Raw genomic sequence first — 25,000 nt, 5'->3', positions numbered from 1 at the left:
GCCGCTCAGGGCAGCTTGGGTTCTGGACTACACTTCATCTACAGCCTCTTTCCTCCAAACAATACTGCGTCTTCAATTGTGTGCGATAATAATGGTTTCTTATCCTAACTTCAAGCAGGGTGATCATTGAAAGATAAGAATGTTAGGATAAAAACTTTGCCCAATTAGATTGCTCATCAAACCATTAATGAACACTATTCAAAAGTTTGCAGATGAAAAAATAATCCAAACAGCAGGGTATTTTGTAAATATATCAGCAGTCGTACATAATATAGTCAACAAACCTCAAAGTTTTCACTGATTTCTTGTGCAGCCTTTAATTTTTTTTCCTCAGCTGTGGATGAAGAAAATGAAGTTCTACACACATCAGTGATACAAATTCACTTTGTTTTGGGGCATTAAGGTACTAAGCTATACAAAGGTGTTACTTAAGTAAGGTACAGTGAAAGTGAAAGAACTCAAATCTCTTCTTTTGAAGGACCCTAAATTATCCTTTAAATCACATGTTTACCTGGTCAATGAAGAAGATAAAAATGCTCGAATGAGAGCAAGCATGAAAAAATTAGCAAGCTCTCAAATGTCCATAACTTAAACTTTGTGTTTGTTCAACAATTAAGTTTTCCATTGAAAAACATTACATGTACTTCAGCTGATTCATGAAAGTCTCTTTTCGTGTCAAATCATGTAAACATACATCAAAATGAAATATTCCTATCTTGCGAACTGTTTGATAACATTGACTTTTAATAGCATAACAGGTCCCTCCTGACAAACTTCTAAAGTAGCAGTTTCCTTATCACTTGGTGATGACTTTAATGAAGCCTGGATATTTTTTTCCAAAAATCAGTGAAGGATTGATCTTTTAACCACTACTCACACATGGTTGCTTCAGATAAGATGTTAGTGTAAGTTGTAAACATCTTTATGATGTTTGTAGGTCCAGCCTCCTGTGGGGATGTAACAGATGCAGGACTTGCTGAAGCCATCCCAAACTACCTGTAAAATGAAGAATCCTTTCATTGAAATTAAGGTACAGTGTGTAACGATAAAAATTGAACCAAACGTCTGGACAACGAGCACAAAGATGCTTCAATTTCTTGTTGTTGGTGTAGTCAGAGGCTGACTTTCAAAGGACTGAAGACTTAGAAACTGCAATTATTGTTTCGGACTGGCTGAAAAATTAACCCAAGAGACTGCATTGAATTCTGTGCCTCGCCAAATTAATGCACGCCTGCTTATTCCACGGAAGTTGAAAGCTATCTGGCTTTGATTGGCTACAAAATGTTCCAAATAGACAAGTGAAGGAATACAAAATACTTCGTCAATTACCTTCCTTCAGTCCAAATTGAAAAACAACTAAATTAACTCAGGATTATCCTCTTCTCCATCTTTGCTACCGCTCAATTTACACAGATAGGGTTGAGACCGTCCGTTTGGAGGGTCTTTTTGCGCTTGCGCAGAATTTTGAAGATAAAGCGCGCGGTTACTATTCCGTGTATTGATGTGGCTTTACCTGCATGCTAGCATGCATATAGTGTACTTGGACACGAAAAATGACAAGCGTCCCACACATAACAATCTTCCAGAAGAATGCGACGGATTATCACGCAAGTGTTCCGTCAAATTGTTGCATTTTCTTTGCAAACTGACGGGTCTGGCCGGCCAGCTCTTATAAAAGGAAAGCGCCCTTAGAGTAGATGAGGGTTAACGTTGTAGAACGAGGTTAGCTTGGGGTAGGTGAATAACGAGGTAATAAAGTGGCCAACTTAAGGAAGATGTGGGTAAACGAGAGATAAAGTCAGGGGCACCCAACGTCAATTTTCGGAAAATATCTGTTCGGAAGACGATTTGAGATCTAGAATTTTCGGAACATTTGTTGTCAAATTTCTTGCTTGCCTGCCTGTCCTAGGATTTTCGAATATCTAAAAAATAGTATAATTGCCCATTTTTAACGAATTTTTACCCTAAAAAGGTCACCTAGAATTTTCGGGAGCCTTTTTTCTGGCTGAAATTTTCGAAAAGGTAAGTTTTGATCCCTATAATTTTCGGATCACTAGACTTTCAGCTAGGGAATCCGAACAGATGAAAACTTTTTAGGGTATAAAAATATGGCTATATCTACCGTTTAAAGACTAAAAGTAAAATACGTCTAACAATGCTATGTTTAAGTGGTTTGAACTATATTCTCGTTGGGTGCCCCTGTAAAGTGGTTCGCCTACAGTAGATTAGGGTAAAGGGCGTTCTTGTACGCAAACGTGGTAAAGGGATGGTGACTCTTGGTGTTGTATATCAACCCTAAGTTGACATTCCTCCACCTCAAGTTAATCGCGTTCTAGCAAGTTAAACCTGACATACTCTAAGTTAACCAAGTTTACCCTCATCTAATTTCAGAAGGACACTTTATACCTCTTTGACCTTCGTCCACCCCAAGTTAACTTCCGTCTGCCATGTTAACCATCATCTACTCTAAATTAAACACGTTCACTCTCAACTACCCTAAGTAGGCCACTGTATTATACCTCGTTTACCCTCATCTTCCCAAGGTTAACCTCATAGAACGACGTTAACTTGGGTTAGACGAAGGTCAACCAGGTAAAAAATGGTTAACTGAGGTTAGATGAGGGTAAACGCGGTTAACTTGGATTAGGTGAGGGTAAACGTGTTTCGCTTACAGTAGATGAGGGTTAATGTGGTTCTACCTCATCTTATCTGAGTTAACCACGTTTACACTCGTGTACCCAAAGTAGGCAACTTTATACCTCGTTGACCTTAATCTACCACAAGTAAACCTCGTTCTACGAAGTTAACCCCACCTACTCTAAGATAAGAACGTTTCCCTTCATCTACCCTAAGTTGGCAGGTTTATACCCCAACTTAATCCCTGAAACTTAACCTCGTTCTAACACGTTACAGTTCATCTACCCTTTTTATTAATTAAAAAGAAAAACCCCTTTACAGAAAAAAACCATGGATTCTCCTCCAAAACTAACAAACTCAGTGGTACAAATAAAATCGGATAACGCATCCCGCAACTTACCTAATACGTAAAATAACGAACAAAGACAACAACTGGTTGTTCTAGGTTTATTGACAGACGGAATGTAATTTCCAAGAACATCATGGATAAGAAGAAGACGGGAGAGAAAACGTTTTTTTCATATACGCAGGAAAAGCCTAAAAAATAAACCGACTTTTATACAGTAATATCAGAGAATTTTGGATGTGGGTATTGCATTCAAATGTAGAGTTTAACTTTAATGGTAAGAGGACAGGTAATTTGCAAATACAAATCTCAATATTCTCGTATTTACATCATACCGTTCCTTTGACAAGAAATTAAGAAAGACCAGTTTTTTGTTACGATGATAACTTTGTCGCCAATTTTCCATGATAAAAACTCCTTCAGAAATCAAAAGTGTACGTTAATAGCACACACCAGGGCTACCCCTTAGTATCTGGCTAGAAATCGTCTTCTTACCACTTTTTCCTCTGGCCGCGCTTCAGCCAATTTGATGAAGGCCAGTCTCGTGCTTTTCAAGTTGCCCCGTTCATGCCCAAAAAGAATTCTGGGTAATCCTGCTATTCCATGACAAAGGAAGACCCCCGATTCTCATTTCCTAAATGTGTTTTTTTTTTTCATAAGTGTCGGGCAACCCAGTCCTACCAGCGAAATACATCATCGATTGAAATTTTTACCTTTCAAAACTTGCCCAAATTGTATCGATAGGTCCTGGAATTCGTCCACAGAAAGGCCACAGAGACAACTTCACTCGTGAACCGCCATGTTTACAAGAAAGCATTTTAGGCGTCCCCGCAGTCTGCATAAAAACCATCTCTCACCTCTGTCTCGAGAAGACCAGACACGCATGGTTCTTACGTTACGTTTATGCCTGCAGAATCAACTCAAATCTCAATTCCTTGTAAAAAGCCAGAACATTTACGCATGCGCTGACGGGATCTTTGAACAAGAGAGAAAAATGCAGTACCTCCAGACGTGGCGCTGGAGCGTCGTACCAAACGAGTCATCTCGGGATTTCGGCCCGTGCGATCGCTTTTGGACGCAGTTGGCCCTTCGCTGCTTTCTGCTACCGACCTTGCCTCCCGGTACGGAATTGAGGGAGAGATATGTCGGCCCCTAAACCATATGTGACAAATCCCACGCCTACTCACAGCTCCAAACCGCCCTTGTCATTACAATTTAGGGTAAGATATCGACCGCCTAAATATTCAAGGCAAAAGTTATTTTATCTGCCATATGGTAAGCACTGGAGTCGCAGCTTACAAAGTGTACGCACGCGCCCTACTGAAGGTAACATACATAGATGCATAAACTTTATTTCATCTCGAATTTCAGAATAAGTACAAGAGCTGACATCTTCGAGACATGACATGACAGCTAAAATACATAGCATTTACAGAGACATGATCAAATACGTAATATTTAGAGATATACTAATCAAAAACAAAAGCCGCTGTACAAAATGTGGCCCTGGATTCTCTTTTAAAAATGGTAAACAAAATCAGGTACTGGCGCATTCCGCAACTTAGCTAATAGGTAAGAAAAAGAACCACGACAACAACTGGTTGTTCTAGAATTATTGAGAGACGGAATGCAATTTCCGAGAAGATCATGCATAAGAAGAGGACGGGAGAGAAAACGTGTTTTTTATATACGCAGGAAAAGCCTAAAAAATAAACCGACTTTTATACAGTAAGATGAGGGAATTTTGGATGCCCGTATTGCATAGAGATGTAGAGTTTGACTTTAATGGTAAGAGGACAGGTAATTTGCAAATACAAATCTCAATATTCTCGTATTTACATCATACCGTTTCTTTGACAAGAAATTAAGAAAGACCAGTTTTTTGTTACGATGATAACTTTGTCGCCAATTTTCCATGATAAAAACTCCTTCAGAAATCAAAAGTGTACGTTAATAGCACACACCAGGGCTACTCCTTAGTATCTGGCTAGAAATCGTCTTCTTACTACTTTTTCCTCTGGCCGCACTTCAGCCAATTTGATGAAGGCCAGTCTCGTGCTTTTCAAGTTGCCCCGTTCATGCCCAAAAAGAATTCTGGGTAATCCTGCTATTCCATGACAAAGGAAGACCCCCGATTCTCATTTCCTAAATGTGTTTTTTTTTTCATAAGTGTCGGGCCACCCAGTCCTACCAGCGAAATACATCATCGATTGAAATTTTTACCTTTCAAAACTTGCCCAAATTGTATCGATAGGTCCTGGAATTCGTCCACAGAAAGGCCAGAGAGACAACTTCACTCGTGAACCGCCATGTTTACAAGAAAGCATTTTTGGCGTCCCCGCAGTCTGCCTGAAACCATCTCTCACCTCTGTCTCGAGAAAACCAGACACGCACGGTTCTTACGTTTCCCTTTATGCCTGCAGAATCAACTCAAATCTCAATTCCTTGTAAAAACCAGGTATGGGAGAGCCAGAACATTTACGCATGCGCTGACGGGATCTTTGAACAAGAGAGAAAAATGCAGTACCTCCAGACGTGGCGCTGGAGCGTCGTACCAAACGAGTCATCCCGGGATTTCGGCCCGTGCGATCGCTTTTGGACGCAGTTGGCCCTTCGCTGCTTTCTGCTACCGACCTTGCCTCCCGGTACGGCATTGAGGGAGAGATATGTCGGCCCCTAAACCATATGTGACAAATCCCACGCCTACTCACAGCTCCAAACCGCCCTTGTCATTACAATTTAGGGTACGATATCGACCGCCTAAATATTCAAGGCAAAAGTCATTTTATCTGCCATATGGTAAGCACTGGAGTCGCAGCTTACAAAGTGTACGCACGCGCCCTACTGAAGGTAACATACATAGATGCATAAACTTTATTTCATCTCGAATTTCAGAATAAGTACAAGAGCTGACATCTTCGAGACATGACATGACAGCTAAAATACATAGCATTTACAGAGACATGATTAAATACGTAATATTTAGAGATATGCTAATCAAAAACAAAAGCCGATGTACAAAATGTGGCCCTGGATTCTCTTTTAAAAATGGTAAACAAAATCAGGTACTGGCGCATTCCGCAACTTAGCTAATACGTAAGAAAAAAAACCAAGACAACAACTGGTTGTTCTAGAATTATTGAGAAACGGAATGCAATTTCCGAGAAGATCATGCATAAGAAGAGGACGGGAGAGAAAACGTGTTTTTCATATACGCAGGAAAAGCCTAAAAAATAAACCGACTTTTATACAGTAAGATGAGGGAATTTTGGATGCCCGTATTGCATAGAGATGTAGAGTTTGAGTTTAATGGTAAGAGGACAGGTAATTTGCAAATACAAATCTCAATATTCTCGTATTTACATCATACCGTTCCTTTGACAAGAAATTAAGAAAGACCAGTTTTTTGTTACGATGATAACTTTGTCGCCAATTTTCCATGATAAAAACTCCTTCAGAAATCAAAAGTCTACGTTAATAGCACACACCAGAGCTACTCCTTAGTATCTGGCTAGAAATCGTCTTCTTACTACTTTTTCCTCTGGTCGCACTTCAGCCAATTTGATGAAGGCCAGTCTCGTGCTTTTCAAGTTGCCCCGTTCATGCCCAAAAAGAATTCTGGGTAATCCTGCTATTCCATGACAAAGGAAGACCCCCGATTCTCATTTCCTAGATTTGTTTTTTTTTTTTTCATAAGTGTCGGGCCACCCAGTCCTACCAGCGAAATACATCATCGATTGAAATTTTTACCTTTCAAAACTTGCCCAAATTGTATCGATAGGTCCTGGAATTCGTCCACAGAAAGGCCAGAGAGACAACTTCACTCGTGAACCGCCATGTTTACAAGAAAGCATTTTAGGCGTCCCAGCAGTCTGCATAAAACCATCTCTAACCTCTGTCTCGTGAAGACCAGACACGCACGGTTCTTACGTTACGTTTATGCCTGCAGAATCAACTCAAATCTCAATTCCTTGTAAAAACCAGGTATGGGAGAGCCAGAACATTTACGCATGCGCTGACGGGATCTTTGAACAAGAGAGAAAAATGCAGTACCTCCAGACGTGGCGCTGGAGCGTCGTACCAAACGAGTCATCTCGGGATTTCGGCCCGTGCGATCGCTTTTGGACGCAGTTGGCCCTTCGCTGCTTTCTGCTACCGACCTTGCCTCCCGGTACGGAATTGAGGGAGAGATATGTCGGCCCCTAAACCATATGTGACAAATCCCACGCCTACTCACAGCTCCAAACCGCCCTTGTCATTGCAATTTAGGGTAAGATATCGACCGCCTAAATATTCAAGCCAAAAGTCATTTTATCTGCCATATGGTAAGCACTGGAGTCGCAGCTTACAAAGTGTACGCACGCGCCCTACTGAAGGTAACATACATAGATGCTTAAACTTTATTTCATCTCGAATTTCAGAATAAGTACAAGAGCTGACATCTTCGAGACATGAGATGACAGCTAAAATAGCATTTACAGAGACATGATTAAATACGTAATATTTAGAGATATGCTACTCAAAAACAAAAGCCGCTGTACAAAATGTGGCCCTGGATTCTCTTTTAAAAATGGTAAACAAAATCAGGTACTGGCGCATTCCGCAACTTAGCTAATAGGTAAGAAAAAGAACAAAGACAACAACTGGTTGTTCTAGAATTATTGAGAGACGGAATGCAATTCCCGAGAAGATCATGCATAAGAAGAGGACGGGAGAGAAAACGTGTTTTTCATATACGCAGGAAAAGCCTAAAAAATAAACCGATTTTTATACAGTAAGATGAGGGAATTTTGGATGCGCGTATTGCATCGAGATGTAGAGTTTGACTTTAATGATAAGAGGACAGGTAATTTTCAAATACAAATCTCAATATTCTCCTATTTACATCATACCGTTCCTTTGACAAGAAATTAGGAAAGGCCAGTTTTTTGTTATGAGGACAACTTTGTCGCGAATTTTCCATGACGTGATGGCTGCAGTATATCGCGCTTCCTTTGGTGGTTGTGTTTCCAGTCAATCGATCTCCACCACAGGTTCGACCATTTGATGTCATAGAAAAGCGTCCGCTTTTTCGCTGAATTTTTTGAACTGAGCGTGCTAAATTTTCTATTTTAAGCTGCACTAGCTGCACCAGCTCAGTTCGTGCATCGCTACACCATTTGATGCCAGTGGGTTGTTCTAAAGGTGTCTGGACCGTTTCACAATTTCATGTCCCATTTTGGCTTTTGTCACTACTCCGTTCGCTTTGGCTCATGTTTATCCTCAAACTATTGCTCTCTGGTTTTTTTCTCGAGTGGGGTTTAGAACAGAAGGAGTACCAAGGTGGAGGTCCACTTTGGGGGTCCATATTGTTTGTTAAAATCTCCCACAGCCCCGGGCCCTTAGCTTGGGCAATTCTACGCGCGAAACGTCGTTTAAATTGTTTAAATTCGCGGGGGGGGGGGGGGGTACTCGATATATCCCTGGGTGGGGAGGTGCGGCGCGGCCCCTCATACTTTGACCCTGTTTAAGACAAATATCGCTAATTTTCCTACCCATTTTAAGACAGAATTCCGATTTTTGATACCCTGTTTAGGACATTTAACCCAGTTTAAGACAAAAATTGATAAATCGATACCCTGATTAAGACAAAAGATGATAAAATTCGATACCCTGTTCAAGACAAAAATCCCGAAAAACATACCCTGGCTGGCCACACGTCCCCATTAAGCCCTTATAATACCCCCCCCCCCCCTTTTTCGGTTGTTAAATTACCGCTGGCCTGCGTAGCAAGCGTTTCCGTGGGATTGACCGAGGAAAAAATGAGGCATTCTCTTTTGCTCTTGCCCCCTTTTTTGCTCGGTTAAAACATCGAAAAGCCCGCACCTTAGTCTTTTTCTTCTGTGAAACCCCTCGGAAACGCTTGCAATGCAGGCTAAATTAAAGCAAGCAAAATTGAACATCTCCCTTCCTTTGGGTAGCATTTCTGCCATATAGGTTAACTAGATCTATGCCATTCCGGCAAACATTGCTCAACCGTAACATTTTCACCTTAGCTGTACCAATCGTAAATTGTCTGTGCTACATCTCGCAACCGACACCTCATACTATTTCATACTCTTGTAAATTTGGTGGGAACGGCTCCATATAGATTCACCTCGGCTATCGCCCCGCCCTCGGTGGAAATTCATTTCTCCGTCCAACCTTTCTACCACTTGAAAAATCCAAGATATAGCCACGAATTTTAGTTCTGAGATTTCACCAAAATTTGTCAGCAAGAGAGAATTATGGCAAATTTTCGTTAAATATTTTCTTACTCTCAAAGCAGACAAAAAATGCTTATGACCAAAAAAGACAAGACTGCGAGCAGTTTCTATTTTCCTCTAAAATCGTTGAAACGAAGATTTCAAAATGGCCTAGACTGCCGGTACCCAAGGCATGCAGCGCATTTTATGACTGACAAGAAAGGTTCTGTTTAGCATCTCGAAGAATTCAGTTTTCAGTGGTTTGGGTGCGCGAAAAAATCACTCTATCACGCAACCAGAACGTCGAAGATGTTGCATGTTCCTCCAGGGAAACGCGTCTTGAAAAATAAAATGTGAAATGTGAAGTCCTAACATATTTTAAAAGTTAATTAAATTTCGGAGAGAAGCGGACGGATTTAAACAAGTCTAGGTAACACACTTCCTGTCACGTCTGAACGTTGCATATTTGCAAAATGAAAGCTAGCCTGCAAGAAGGATTTTTAACAATATACTGTCTTTGATCACTCTCCAAGCTATGCAAATATATTATTTAACCTTGCTCCGAAAAGTAATCTCCGCGACCGAAACATGTGAGCGGATTTCGAAATCAATGAGTCCCAGTCGTGAACTTACAAAACAGTTTTGTCTGATGTGGCGTCTCCAATACAATAGAAGTAGTGTCAATTTGCAGGTCTTGAATGTCTCACTTTAGCCAGTCAGATAGGTTTGCTCAAACCGCGCCTCATCAGTCGCTGTGCTGGCGCTTCTAGCATTTTCGTCTTGTAGCGGCAAATTGTGGGTCCATTTGTCGGTGTGTAGTGCTGAAAGGCATTTTGCACCATAAAGGACCGGCCTTGAACCAAGATGTTACCCTCCAACGCGGTTTCAACTCTTCTAATAGGCCTTTCATTATTTATTCTTGTACAAGGACAAGGTAAGCGGTGAAGATCTATAAGCATGGCATGATGGAATGTATTTTGTTCTTGATGCTCGCGTGTCCAACAAGTAGCATAATTTTTGCTTTGCATGAAGGCTTGGTAATGGTTTCCTCCTTATCATATGTGGCAGCTTGGAGCAGCGTTAAGGTCAATATTTTTTGCAAATTTCCCCGTGTATTAATCGTACCTGGCATATTGCTTGCAATTCTTCTGCTAAAGGACAAGGGGTTTTTCATTTCGGATCACACGTTTGCTCGTCTGGGGTTTATACTTAACTCTCCTTTTTGCGCAAATACCCAACAGGCTTCAAATTACTTCTGATTTAAACAGCTCCAAATAAAATCAAGGGAAAACTACATGTTATTCGTTTGAAATTGTGCTTTAGTCTGTAAACAAAGAACTTAGTGTTTTGGTTGCATTCCGGCCACCCTGAACCGACTCGTGTCACTGCGGCTTGATTTCAGACTCGACAACGAACTCTATTTGGGAACGCTTGTAAATTCGTGGATTTTTAGGAGAAATTCATAAACAAAAATCTCTGTTTAAATATGCTAACTGTCCAACACATCAGTTAAGACCTTAGTACTACTTTAGTACTTAAGGGGTGGTTTCACGAGTACGGATTGCAATGTTGTGTGCACAATTCCCGCTGCTCTAGATCATTTTTGAATGTTTAACTTATCAAAGCATTCACTAGCTTATTTCTGGCATGCAGTATGTTGGTTTGTGCGAAGAAATGGAATGACCCCTTTCATTTAATTCTCACTTAAACAAAGACCTTTTGTTTTAATCTTTATCAAGGATGCACTTTAAACCAGTATATAATTTGTAGTTTTGCGGGAAGGTAACTCTTGTGTTTTCCTTTAGATACACGTGTCGGTCTTTCGCAAAGACTCACAAAAAAGTTTGGGTTGATAAAGAAGACTAATTCCCCCACGGAAATGAACAAAATTACCACTAAGATTTTCTTTGCGCCAAGCCCGGGAATTTTAGTGAGAGATTTAGCTGATAATGCGACAAATATAAGCCAAATCTTTTAGTGTTTGAAACAGCTGAAAATATCGTGAGGTAGCTTTTCAACATCACCTCCACTCTTGCAACTGTTTTGGCAAATAAAGCACAAAAACTACTGTGTCCTCTTTTCGCGTTTCGTGATCCGAAAAATTCTAGTTGTTGAAAGGTAATATCATTCACTGATCATTGAAACCTCTTGTGGAATTTGGCTTGAGTAGCCTGGTCTTTCTTGCTTTCAAGTCGCAAGGAAAATACTTTCCAAAGCCTTTTAAGGAAAAAAAAGGGGGAAAGTGCACTAAGACAAGAGTCTAAATTTCTGAAATGAAGAAATTCTTCCTCAACTCAAAAATCACGAAATATCTGTTCTCAATGGAACTTTATTTTCAGCACTTTGACATTGTGACCTTTCCATTGCGTTACACCGCAAAAGAAAGGCATATTGACCGATAGAGCAGAACTTTCGTGATAATGGGGAATTTTAGTCTCCCTTTAACCATTTTGCCCAAATTATCCTGCGCAACGCTAATTTTCCGGAAGGCGGATTATTAAAGTCTCTTGTCTGTTCTGAATAAAACTAACAAGTCTTGATTCATGTAATAACAGTGAATAAAACGGTTAGCTGGGCTGAGTTGCTGGAAACATTTTTCGCATTAACTACGCGTCAATATTTCCTTTAAAACCAAGAATTGTTTGTTTTTTGCGGCGAAGTGTATCGTTCCCCGAGGAGTTTGCCTGGCCTTATGAGGGAGTCTGGGAACAAGGCTAGTACAGGCACACGTTTTCGTTTGAAATGCATGAAGTGGCATTTTTGCCGAGAAGAGTTCCGGAAGGTTTTAAAAAGTGCAAGAAACGGCTTAAAAAACAGGTAAGAATACTGGCATAACTAGCAATAGTTAGATGTCATTCATAAACAGCTGTTCTGACAGCTGTTGTCGGCATACACAGCTGTCCATTTCACCATGCAAGTCGTACTCGCTGGAATGATTTGGAAGTTCCTCATTAATTACACCTGTCAGGCTCTATTCCGTTGTGTTTATGTCTTGGTGATGTGCTTTGTCTTACTTTCCAACGTATTAAAGTAAATAAAAGGTCCGAATCAATTAAATCCGGGTGAACCTGGTCCAATTCGATGGAACGACATCGAACGGTGGAACGACGGAATTGCGGAATGCACGGAATATTCTAAAATACGGAATATATGAAATATTATTAAAACACGGAAAAAATCGAATATTTGAACACGCAATATATGGAACATTCTAAAACACGGAATATACGGAATATTCTAAAACATGGGATTAGAGGAAAGTCTTTTAAAAAGGGATATAAATATTGCATTTTTTGCCCGAGAATAGTCTGGGTAGGATAACATAACTTTGAATGATAATTTTACATTTCCTTGCGACAAAAGACAAAAAAATGTGTTACAGAGAAGAGTTCACTCCTGGGCAATACATATGTTTCCCCGCTTCCCCATTTGTGCCTTTCGGACTATGTCAAAACATCGCAGGCGCACTTTCCTACACTTAAAAAAGGAAAAATGGAGAAAGACGATGTCTCAATTGCCTTGAAAACATAATGTACGACATGTTATCGTTTCTCTTCCAGCCTGATTTGCGAAGTCAATACCTTTTTGAAGGTATTTGTTACAAAACCTGATTCGTTCATACACGATTTCCCCAGCAGATATTGTTATGATCGGTCACAGGCATACCACCTTCTGTCATTGTTGTTGTTATCAATCGGTATAAGGATAAATACACTACTGCAGTTGCGATTTGCTCAGCAATAAAGTTTGAAAACAAATAACTCAATGAAAGATCAAACAAAGTGTTAACCGAGTCCTTTGTTATGTTGTTTTGGTCGTTCCGAGCTGTTTTAGGCTTTATTTTTCGAGATCTTTTCTCGACCACCAGTTAGAGAGTCAAGAAAATTGACAAGGCAGGCAACACCGAGCTGCCGGCCAGTAACCTGACGTCTTGTTCAAGTGGGAACTGACGCCAAACCAGTGAAATTCTCACATTAGAAACACCAGCATCCAATCGATTTGGGATATCCTTATACCTTTGCTGAATTTGAGCTTCAGTGTAACGTGATCGTTGCCAAGCATTGCAAAGCGTTGGCAAGCCAATAGTCACGTTGCACTGATTGGTAGATTTGAATAGACTCAAATGCTTTGAATTCCTTTGATCTGGTTTCTTGCACCAATCATGTTGAGATAGCTTTATTATGGATTTCAGGATCGCCTTTCTCTGTGAATTTTCGAAAAATGATGCTCAAATTCAGCAAAGGTATGAGGACATCCTGCGAGCACATGTCGCGTGGAAATTAAGTAAAATTATCATCTGAAGTTATATTATCCTACCGACTACTCATTGACAAAAAATGCAATTTTCATATCCTTTTTTAAAAGACTTTCCTTTCATCCGGCGTTTTAGAATATTCCGTATATTTTGTGTTTTAGAATGTCCATATATTCCTTGTTTCAAAATATTCAATTTTTTCCGTGTTTTAAATATTCAATACACTTCGTATTTTAGAATATTCCGTGCATTCTGCAATTCCGCTGTTCCACCATTCCGTTCCATCATTCCGTCGGATAGGGTCACCTATTAATTTAAATCCTGCTTTTTCAATGTACACTGCTCATTCTAGTTGCATGGCGGCTTGTTCTGTATGTAGGCAATGCACACGGTGTCTTACACTTGCAGACCACAGACTGCAGACTAAAGACCTTTAACACCCAAACCGGCCGAAACCGGCCAGACTTGGGTGCTGTAACTTAAATACTGTTTATCAGTGCTATTTGTAAGTCTGTGGTCTGCATTCTGCACTTGTCATACACTTCACTGCACAGTGCTCATCACCTCAACGCACTTTTCCACTTGTTTATTCTCCGAAATTGTCCCAAATGTGCCGTGTTGTTTTTAGAACTTTTACTTTGTAATTTCCCTTTTTTTATTGGCTTTAAATTTGAAAGATCAGAAAAGTGGTCATGATCAATAACGGAGCAATGAAGGGAAATGGGTTCGATACTGGGTTGAAGTCACAAATTAGTTTGCATCACTGGATTCGAAAAACTATTTCAATGCAGTTTAGTTTGTGATGTCCATCAACCCGGTATCAACCCATTCTCCTTTGTTGCTTGGTTATGGATCAAAGTATGACCACTGTTCTCGTTTTTCGAAGCCAATAAAAAAAGGGAAATTTTCAATCAAAAGGTTCTGAAAGCAACAGGATGTATTTGGGACGATTTTGGAGAATAAGTGAAGTGGAAAAGTGTGTTCAGGTGATAAGCACTTTAAGGGCATCCCTTTTTTTTTGTCCGTTTCCAGTCGAGTGCTTTTCCTTATTTTAGGTCGGTTGTTCACTGTTAAACAAACAAACAAACAAACAATCTAAAAATGAAACAGCTTCAAGCTGCAGATCTAAAAGGTTTCCACCAACGCACACAGACAGAAAAGAGTGTCACGTTCACTCTGGGGTTGAAGTTGAAATTTGATATCTGTACCCAGACAAGACCAGTCTTTATATTTCAGAGGTGAAAGGTTTTTCTTTCTTTTTTTGGAAACTAAAAAGAACTCGAAACTGGTTAGTTAGATGACTGTAAATGGAACTAAAAGGGAGACGGCCTGGTCACCATGAAAGTCCCCTGGTCACCTGGGGCCTGTTTTGCGAAAGTCCCGAAACTTTACGGGTGATTTTTGGGTGTCACAATTCCCTCTGTATCTCAGGAACAGATAGGAAATTTTTGAGTCATCAAACTTCACAGTCAGTTTTCTTTTTGTTACGTTGAAAACATGTTCAAAGGTTGACTTTCCAAAACAAGCCCCTGGTCATGGGTCATGTTTATTGCATCTGGTACCAAAAGGGGGAGCCTAGCAAATTAATCTTGCAACGAAATTATGTTATGTCATATCATGATCTACATGTAACATGAGCTTCTACTTTCTAGTTAGTCTCCTAAACTTTGGCTGTGTTAAAGCTCCATACTGCTACTAGTCTAAGAAGCCTATGCACTAAATGTAAAATAACTCTCTCTCATCTGTGCGTCTTAATCATTATTATACCTGTCAACATTCCTTGCAAGAGCTGCCCCTTCTAGTGCATGAGATTCACCCAATTTCTTACAATGCTCCAACAATTTAAGATCTTAAATAATGGAAAACAGTGAAAACTGGCAAACAAGGCAACATATCTTTAATTGAAGCAAGCTAAGCAAGGGACAATCTTCACAGGCTGTGATACACTCCCCATTTTTTTTTTCATCAAGGAGCGCTGCAGTCTTATCCTATGATGAGCCTGCCTAAATCTTTGCCCCTGTTTGCTTTGAAATTAAGAGAGTGACAGTGCATTTGTGTATGAGCCAGAAACAATTTTGTTGTTGAACAGTGCGACTTAAATTCGTTTGAACACATCAGAACTTGAAAATGATGGTAGCACAGTCAAAACATGATTATTGCTCATCTCCCAAAACCTCTGAAAGATTGATGCAAAATCTACAGAAGACCTCGATTTTAGCAGAGACTTTAAGTCACTGTTTTGCTGTTGTCTTGGTGTCCCTTTTCGTCACGTTTGAATTGGTGCTCTTCGGTAAAGGGAATGCTTGCACTGTAATACTGGTGTTTTTGTAAGAGTCAGGTAGCTACATGTAGTATTCCTGGGATCTGCATACCAAAATAAAAATAATTCAATTGTTAGGCATGTGATAGTTGGCAGGTATAATAAAAGTTAGAAACCCAGGCTTGAAGTTCATATTTTATCCATTACACCTGTTTAAAATGGGTTTTGCTAAAAGCAGGCCCGCGGCCCACGGCCCGCCACGGCCCAGCGGCCGGCGGCTCGGAGGCCCACACAGTTTTGTTGTCCAGCGGTAAATCCATGCACATGCTCAGATTTGCATCGGGTTTGGGCGCGCAAATGAAAGACGGTGAGTTTGAATTCGTTTACCATTTTAATAATCATCAATCGTTTTCGATCCTTTCTTTGGTCGCATGTTGCTAAGTGAAAAATGTTGTCATTCTCTGTTGTTTTCGTCTGTTTAAAACAACAACAAACAGAAACAAAGATTCAAATTATTAAAGTGGTAAACGAATTCAAACTCACCGTCGTCCATTTTGCACACCCAAACCCGATTTAGATCTGTGCATGCGTGTGGATTTACCGCTGGACAGAAAAACTGTGGAAAATGAGGACTGGGCTACCAGGCCTCTGGGCCGCCGGGCCGCTGGGCCGTGGCGGGCCGTGGGCCGTGGGCCGCTGGGCGGCGGGCCTGCTTTTAGCAAAACCCGTTTAAAATGAGTCATTGGGATGTTTCTGTAAAAAATGAATAATTTTCTTTTTACATGCTTTTTGAATACTGTAAGCACCCACAGATAAGCGGCACCCGCCGATAAGCTGCACCTCCAGTTTAGCAGCTTAATTGAATGTTGAAAAAAAGTTTTTAAAAGAAATCAAAAGAAATCCAAAGTCGAGTGTTTAGAGGTCTTCTTCATTCACTGTTCATCGAACGTAAACACATCATTAAAATTGAAATGGAAAATAAAGTCGTACCCATAATTTTAGCGCTTTAATATAATTAACATCGTTTCTACCAACTTTGACATACATTAATGTTTGATCTTTTTCTGGTACATTTGCTGGCAGGAATTCTTCATTTTAACACAGTTTTTCTGATCCATAGATTTGCATTACAACATGCTAGAGCAGAACGTTTGTAGCTTAATAACCAGGCATTAGATCGGACGCGGAGATAGAAAACTAGACACCGGAAGCAGCCTTTTTCAAATGTCCCCACAGATACATGTAAGCCGCACCCCTGATTTCCAGGGACGATTTTTGGGAAAAAGGTGCGGCTTACAGCTGTATCTGCAGGTGTTTACGGTACCTTAAGGTGAAAACCGTTGGTAATGTCCCTGACAGTTCAAATTTGAACCTTCAGTAGCAACGATAATTGAACAGCAAGTAATAATAATTACCGGTATATTGTTTTTCTGTTCTCAATTTAAAGAAAAACTTTCTTTTTCACCTAAGGGGGAAGTTCATTTAAGATGAAAGCTTAACTGAAATGGACTGGTTTGTGGTGCATGTATTTTTTGTTTTTAGTTTCTCATTCTTTTTCTCAAGCCTGGGTTCCAATAACGTAGCTTACAGTAACGCTTAAAGCTAAGGGCCCATCTAGCTTTGTTCCCAGGCATCTACAAGTAAGTTAAATGGCTATATAAACTAATAGTTGTTTTAATAAAAGAGCTGTTGTAAACATAAAATGTTAATTGCAAAGCTTCTTTTTCCTCTTTGCTTTGGTTTCCAGTCTATCAATTATCTGCAATTCATGCAGTCATGCAGTCATGTGTGTGAAACTTGTGAGATAATAATTCAAACCTTTGTTTAAAATTCCACTTGGATGTTTATGTGTACAGCATGTAGTTTAGTTGTGTAAGCTACTCCTTGCATTTTCATTTTATTTTAGCCAGAGCCTAGTTTAATTTACAAATTGCCTTCCTTTTTGCTTGCTACTTAAATAATAATTGTGGTCTTGAGTGTCTGTATTTGCTTCTAAAGCAAAGTATAAATTTGTGGTGTTTGGTGTTGTATAATAGCCAGAGCTGGCTGAAGTTTAGAACACTGTAAATACTTAAACAAAGATAAGATTGGTCTGCCATCTGAAGTATGCATTATTTTGCGAAGAATTCCTTCAGTTGTTGTGATCTTACCGGTATTTCCTTGTAAGGGTGCATTTGATTAAGAGTCCTTTTTGGTAGCTTTTGCAAAGGACTTCTTAATGATTACTCTGACGTGTCATTGTTGGCTCAAGATCTTTGACAAAAAATTGTCTCAGTCCTCAGTGTGCCAGTTTGCAAAAATTATAGATCATGTTGTTAAGAAAACAAAAAAAGCTAAAAGTATAACAAGCTGAGAAAAATAACACTATAGAGTAGCAAAAAAGTTCTTATGCAGCAGTAAACCCCAAAGTTCTTTTTACAAACTTTCAAATGACAATCATAATTTCTAAAAGACTGTAGAATACCGTTACATACTATACACTCTCCTTGTACGGAGTATATCTTTCTTCAATTACAGTAAGTTTCATCAAACTTTTTTTTCAGCAAATAATTATTGTCCGCTCAAAAAGAGAGTGACCTGTGAACCCCAACCAGGTAATGAGTGCATCTTGGACGAGGACTGTCAGGCGCTACCTGGGCGACCAACTCCACTATGCTGCTACAACGGGTGCCACTACTATTGTTTTTCTGATTACAGTAAGTTGTAATGGGGTTCGGTAAGTATGCCTGTGGGTTTCATTATGTCTTTGGGTCTTGGAGCTCCTCCACCAGCTCGTGAACATTTAGGGAAATACTGTAACATAAAAAAAGAAAAAAATTCTAGCCCATGGGGTGTACTCATCCAAGTGATGGCCAGGAGTTCTGTGGCAGAAAGATAAAACAGGAAGATGCTTCAATCCTTAAAGCATTTCAGGAAGTTCACAGAACAAGGAGACGGTGCCTAACTCGTTTCTTCAAATTTGAAAAAATCAAAGATGAACTTCTGGAGATTGAAATCTGGAGACTAATGCCTGGTTTGCATTATTCCATTGGTCATTCATGAAATCAATCCCAGCCCTCACTCTCTGAATTTCCCCTCTGCCCCTCAGAAGTTGCTGGAAGTGGAAAATGGGCAGGGAATAGGTGAATCAGATACGTTTGCTGACTTTCACTCACTGCTCAACTATTTAAATTGTTAAAATCTTTTGCTACTAAGAGATGCATACCTGCCTGAAACTAAGTAAAAAAGTCGCTTTTATATGAATTTAGTAGATTTTGTGACCTGTAGGTGAGCAGATTCAATCTTTATTTGATAGAATCCAAAAGAGAGTTGACTTAAATTAAGTTTTATCTGGTAAGATTTTAAAGAACCTTGTTGTGTGCAAGAAGGCAAACATGCCATGTTCCTTGGAGATTCTTAGAGGGCCTCAAAGCTCAACTCCAACAAAGGTCATCAAATTTCAAGGAATATGTTCTGAGGGACTATCAACTGTCATTTTGTCTGATGCTGTGCTTACTGTGATGTGGCAAGTGAAGTGGAGACAGTTCCTACAGTAGATGTCTCAAGAATCAAGAATTTTATCTTAAGATGCTAAGAAGAACTTTCATGACTTATTAGTTTGTTGTAATCTTAATGTTCCTTGCAAGTATTATTGATTCTGTGGAATGCCTAAGTTGATGATTTCTTGAATAAAGTATTTCCTTTGGTTGTGCTCCCAGTGTGAACAATGATCTGCTCACAACTAAAAAGTTCAGGTGTGTTTTTCATGTCATTTTAAGACCTGTGGTGATTTGTGACAGGTGATTGATTAGAACGTTGGGGAAGTACATAAATCCCAGTTGCCTTTATATCAATATTTGTATTAATTTTCCAAGAAGTGTCCTTTATTACCTTTCTGTGACTGCAGCTTTTTGTGTCTATGATTATACAGTAGCTTCTTTCCAAGCTGCCACATTAATTTACACTTACATGTACTGTATATGTACATGGTATCTTGAAATGTAATGCTTTTTGTACGTAAGTTAATTATGTTTCTTCTCTGGGGAAACAAAATAATGACAGAGGTTTAGATATCTAGAGGGGCTCCAAAGAACATGTTCTTCTCCCATTCTGCTCGGCCCTCGGAAAGTGGCGAGTGACCTAGCTTGATTGACAGTTGCTTTCATAGAGTCCATCATTACTGATCTTTTACCTCACCTCAGGGTGGTAATCATAAACTGTCCCCTATTGTCTTCTACCCAGCTACAGCACCACGCACATCTGGGAAAACAGACAGTTAAGATCAAAGTGTCTGCTAATAAACTCGAGGCCCCCTCGCTGTGATATAATGATGAATTAAACAGATGCATTATACCCTTACTCTAGCCCTTACACTTACTTATTGCAATTGCTAGAAATAAGTAGCAAGTGCTTGTACATGTAGGCTTAAAGGGAGACTTTATGTTGAATATCAAAATTCAGCATGCACTGAATTGCTGTATGTGCTTTTCTGGAAAATAAGTGTCGTATCAAGCTTTTGTTGTGTGATAAATATTTATTATTAGTTTTGCGTTTTTTGGAGAATAAGGGTCAGTTTGTGGTGATCACACTACATTATAGCTTCCAGTGGTGTGTTAGAATAATGGTACAATTACTAATAGCCTTCCTTTACTCTGTTCAGATCCAGCCCCAACATACCCACCCGTGGTGAGTGATGATACAGCTAAATGTAGATTGTTTATATAGGTGTTTGTACCACTATACATTGCTTATATAGAGAAGGGATCCTGCATGATAATCACAAATACCGTAAATTCTTTATTTCAAGCATGTTTATAGCGGGGTGGGGGGGTTAATGGAGGGTTTACAGTATTACTCAAAAGAGGAATTTTGGTCATGCTTTTTTGTAAAATGGTGCAAAAAAATCACAATTATGAAAACCATGGTTCTTCTCGTTATATATTGAAAGTCGAGACTGGTGGATTATTAAAAAGTGACTTTGAAATGTAGACCTGCGTTTAACTATGGACAGGAGCGTCTGTGTGTAAACACTTATTCTTTGTTGAGTCAACCCTTTCCCGAGTACATGTGTATGTTTCTTTTTAGAATGACTTTATTTCCACAGCAAAAAAAAAAAAATTAAGAAAATGACAAAACCTTTGAGTTTGTAAAACATGTTTTGACAGAAATTTCTGGCATTCTCAGTTAGTCAGATGGAAGCTTCCGTTGCTTTGTATTTTAACTGAGGGTGGCAGAAGCTTCTGTCGAAACATGTTACAAACTCAAAGGTTTCATCGTTTTCTTAAAATTCTTTACATGTACAGGTACTTGTCTGCTTCTTTCAAGACCATTAAAAAACAAAGAAGAAAGCGTCATATATTGTGAAGTTATATATGCCGTGAAACAATACCACTGTCATACGGTGTAGCTCTATTTTGACCGGGCTTTGAATCTTGAACTCCCCGCGACAGGCATTCTACAACTGAATTACCGTTCTAACTCAAGAAAGGGTTGACCTTAATTTGAGGCCCAGTATGAAAGATAGAGGCTCAATCCATATGATAGGCTCCTGCTGACATTGGATCATTAAAATAATTAATTTTTGTAGTGTACATGGATTCTGGGTAAAGTCATGGAAAGTTGTGTCAACATTCATTGTGCATGTAAATTGTTCAAAAGGAGCTTAGAGCCTATTGATTACTTTCCTACATGTAGGTCCACTGGAGAGGTACATACCTGTACATTGACATATTTTTTCTTTATTTTTACTCTACAGAGAGGAGACCCTGGGCCTCAGGGACCAAATGGTGATCCTGTAAGTCTTACACTGTTGTTGAGTTAAAAAATATTTTCACCCAGTCCATTCTATATTGGATAAGTTATTTCCATGAGAACTTGAAGAGGTGGACATCTGCAGTTTTAGAAAGAAGTTTAATATGTAATATTATAATTTATTATATGACTAGCTCCGTGAGCGGGCAAGATGAACCAAATCGCGCGCTCTGATTGGCTACCCGAGCGGGCAAGATGGAGCGATACTGCCCGCTCGGGATTTCTCGCTTGGTCCCGCAAGATCAAAGATCATTTTTTGGTGTTTTAAGTCATATAATAAATCCTTTATTGACCAAACTTGGTCAAGATGGCTGGATATTGGCCTCGTTCTTTTTTTGCGTGTTTATTGACCTCGACTTCGTCTCGGTCCATAAAAACGCAAAAAAAGAACTTGGCCAATATCCAGCCATCTTGACCTCACGCTTGGTCAATAACCCATACATAAAAATTATTCTACTTAAGGTGTTCTTTTTGCATTCATATTCAGGCCTGTACCTCAGGGTCAGGTACCACTGTTGGCACTCACCCTACGCTGCTTGCCTCTTCACATCTCAGTTCCCTGCCTATTAATTTTTATTAACCCTGTGTCGTAAAATTTTAGTTAAAGTTCAGTCTGATATCTGACAGTCTTGAGATGTGATTTCATCCAACTCTCTAATTTTCGTAGCAAGGGTGTTGTTTAATTTAAAAAGACAGAGACCTTGCCATATAATAAAATGTTACTTTCACATACAATGCTGATTCTATACTGCTGCTAGTCGCAGGAATTTGACTTAATTCTCGATCTCCTTGATAAAACCCTTCATTATCTATATATTATTCATCATATTGTACTTAGTGCAATCCATTTGTTAAGGTACCAATCAAATCATACAATGTATATTATTTTGAGTGTAATTTGGAATACATAAGCATGCATAGAGGAGTGTATTTTAAAGACCAACAAAAATTTCCAATCTTTGAAAAAAATTTTACAGGCACTTATTTTATTCCAAATTGCACGAGGAAAATCTTGTGTTTACCTACTAAATTAAGAAGAAAGAATTTGGAGATGAGATTTTTACAGTTAAACGGAAGCAACAGTCACTTATCACCCAAGCATGCAAAAATTGTGTTAAATGGGGATGCATTTGAATTTGACTTCCTTTGATTATTGACCAATCAGAGTCCTTGCAATTGGCTTCTTACTATACTAGTCTTTTTGGAGTGAATTACATCTCTTCTGCTCTGTGTCACCTGAAAACTGCATTTACCTTAGCCAATCAGATTGTGGTGAATTTTCCATTTTAGTATTGGGTAATCACATTATTTAGAGTGCAATTTGGAATAAGTAAGCTTGTTTGAGTAACTTTTGTCGAAAATGAACAAAATTTCACTAGCCCGTAAAGCGAGTGCAATTTTTCAGTCTTGAAAAAATTTATGAGTGCTTAATTATTTATTCCAAATTGCAGGAGAAAATAATATATCATGTAATTATACTTATTAATAATTATTAACCCATTGACTCCTGGGGGTTTCCCATCGATGAGTAAAATCATCTGGCGTTAACGTTAGACAGGGTACAAAACTAAGTATGGCCGGTTTAGGCCTGTTTCGGCATCAAAGGGTTGAATGATTAATTTACATGAAAAATTTGAGATGAGATTGTCGTAATTAATCAGAAGGAAGGCGGGCAAAATTGCGCCATGCGGGGATCACGTTTGATTGTCCATCAGAGAATTTTGTTCATCATTGACCAATTAGAATGCTTGGTTAGTTGCCTCTTTTCTGCGCTGTGTTATCGGAAATTTGCATTTCTCTTAGCCAATCAAAATGTAGAGAATTTTCCATTTATATACGATTAATGGTATGATTGCTGAACTGTGTGCCGTATTTGTTTTTTTATCTAGGGCAATCAAGGAGAGGCGGGTCCAAGTGGTGACCAAGGACCTCAAGGATATCCTGTATGTATCAGTGACTTGACAAATTCCCTCTTCATCCCATCTCGTGTTGATTAAAAGGTTGAGCAGTACATATTGTACGTCAAGCCTTTTGTAAATAAACCATTTTACAATTCCATGTTCAGTTACGAGGCCTTTGAATAAAAGTGAGGCTGGAGTTGACCTTTCTTTGATACAAACCTCATTGCTTTTCTTGTGTTAAACAACAACGTCGCTCTTTGGAGGTTGGGTGCCCGAAACATCCTGGAGCTTCCACTATTGGCAGCCAGCTCCAAGATGGAGACTGCACCGATGGCTGGCAAAACCTTAAACCCAGCCATGAGCCCCCACACCCCCGAGAAGAACAGGCACCCGTCACACTGATACATAGTGGAAAGCAGAGGGTGGGAAGGGAGGGAGGGAACAAAAACCGCTAAACGCTCCACACACAATGCTCCTACTTCCCGCCACACTGATAAATAAGCGATACAGCCCAAAGCACGAGGTATTCCACACATGCGCAAGTATACTAAATCCACTGACCAATTGGCTGCAGTCGCTCCTAGTTGTTTACTTGGTTAAACTTCGTTTAACCTCATAAAGCATGTTGCTGTAATGCTAACAAGTCTCTATTTACATACATGTAAGAAAAGCATTAGGTCAACTCCAGCCTCGCTTTTATTCAAAGGCCTGAGCACAGAACTGTAAAATAGTCTATTTGTAAAATGGCTTTGTTAGGGACATTGAGACCTCAACGAGAAGGGCATTAAAATTCAGAGGGTTATTAAGTTTTTCAAATATTTATATTTATTTCTTGTCACCATTCCAGTCAGGTCAATGTCTATGTGCAAACTAGCGTAACTTCATGTACAGTATCACAGAACTGAATTGGAAGTGTTGAGTGCTATGGAGTTTTGTTGTGCTACGATTTTCCATCTGTGGGGAAGATATGTATATGCATATATTATGAAGGTGTAAAAGTCAAAATACACAGACAAACCAGAAACATTGTGTTGTTCAAAAGACCTTTTGTTTGGCAGGTACAAAACACAGGTCACAGGTCATTGTTTTACCGATACAGAAAGTATCCCTAACATGGGCAAAACAGCGACCTGTGACCTGTGTTTTGTACCTGCTGCCTTTTGTTTGGTGTTGTAATGCCTTACTAGCGTTGTTGATTAAGTAAAGTAAGGGTTGAGGTACATGTACATGTGGGTATTAGATAATAATTTGTTTTGATGATCTTTTCAACCTTTTTATTGTCTTGCAGGGTAGTCCTGGTAACCCTGGCGCAAGAGGAGACCCTGGAGAACGAGGTGTTGTTGGAGAACCTGGTCCCCCTGGGGGAGGAGGAGTTGGTGGTTTAAGTGTAAGTTAAGTTGCAAAGTACTGAGATACAGGTCGATGGTTATTTGTATGCCATTAAATTTGGCATCAACAACAGGGCTGAAAGTGCTTGGTGGCCAGCCGTGCCACTTTCTTTGATGTCATGGTCACCCGGGACATAATTAAGTGGCCCTGGATTTCCGTAAGAGGAATGTACATGAATGCACTTCTTTAGGGTTTTTT

At 39.5% G+C, this 25,000-nt stretch overlaps 2 protein-coding genes across 3 annotated transcripts in view; one reads left to right on the top strand and one right to left on the bottom strand.

Moving 5' to 3' along the window:
* LOC138040338 (transformation/transcription domain-associated protein-like) overlaps positions 1-1,434 on the bottom strand; it is an 86,485-nt gene extending 85,051 nt beyond the window's left edge. For both annotated transcript variants that reach the window (XM_068886085.1, XM_068886090.1), the window contains exons 1-3: positions 1,330-1,434; positions 878-996; positions 285-334 (exon numbers count right to left, since the gene is read on the bottom strand). In XM_068886085.1, the coding sequence (XP_068742186.1) occupies positions 285-334; positions 878-986 (159 nt within the window). In that variant the 5' untranslated portion in view covers positions 987-996; positions 1,330-1,434. The remainder of the gene's footprint in view (positions 1-284; positions 335-877; positions 997-1,329) is intronic.
* An 8,490-nt stretch (positions 1,435-9,924) lies between these two features.
* Positions 9,925-25,000, top strand: part of LOC138040199 (collagen alpha chain-like) — a 94,894-nt gene continuing 79,818 nt past the window's right edge. Inside the window, exons 1-5 of the mRNA XM_068885971.1 lie at positions 9,925-10,141; positions 20,362-20,387; positions 21,457-21,495; positions 23,402-23,455; positions 24,702-24,800. Coding sequence (XP_068742072.1) covers positions 10,072-10,141; positions 20,362-20,387; positions 21,457-21,495; positions 23,402-23,455; positions 24,702-24,800 — 288 coding nt within the window. The 5' untranslated portion in view covers positions 9,925-10,071. The remainder of the gene's footprint in view (positions 10,142-20,361; positions 20,388-21,456; positions 21,496-23,401; positions 23,456-24,701; positions 24,801-25,000) is intronic.

The sequence above is a fragment of the Montipora capricornis genome, chromosome 1, assembly GCF_036669925.1.
Source record: "Montipora capricornis isolate CH-2021 chromosome 1, ASM3666992v2, whole genome shotgun sequence".
Lineage (NCBI taxonomy): Eukaryota > Metazoa > Cnidaria > Anthozoa > Scleractinia > Acroporidae > Montipora > Montipora capricornis.
This window is presented reverse-complemented; position numbering and strand designations above follow the sequence as displayed.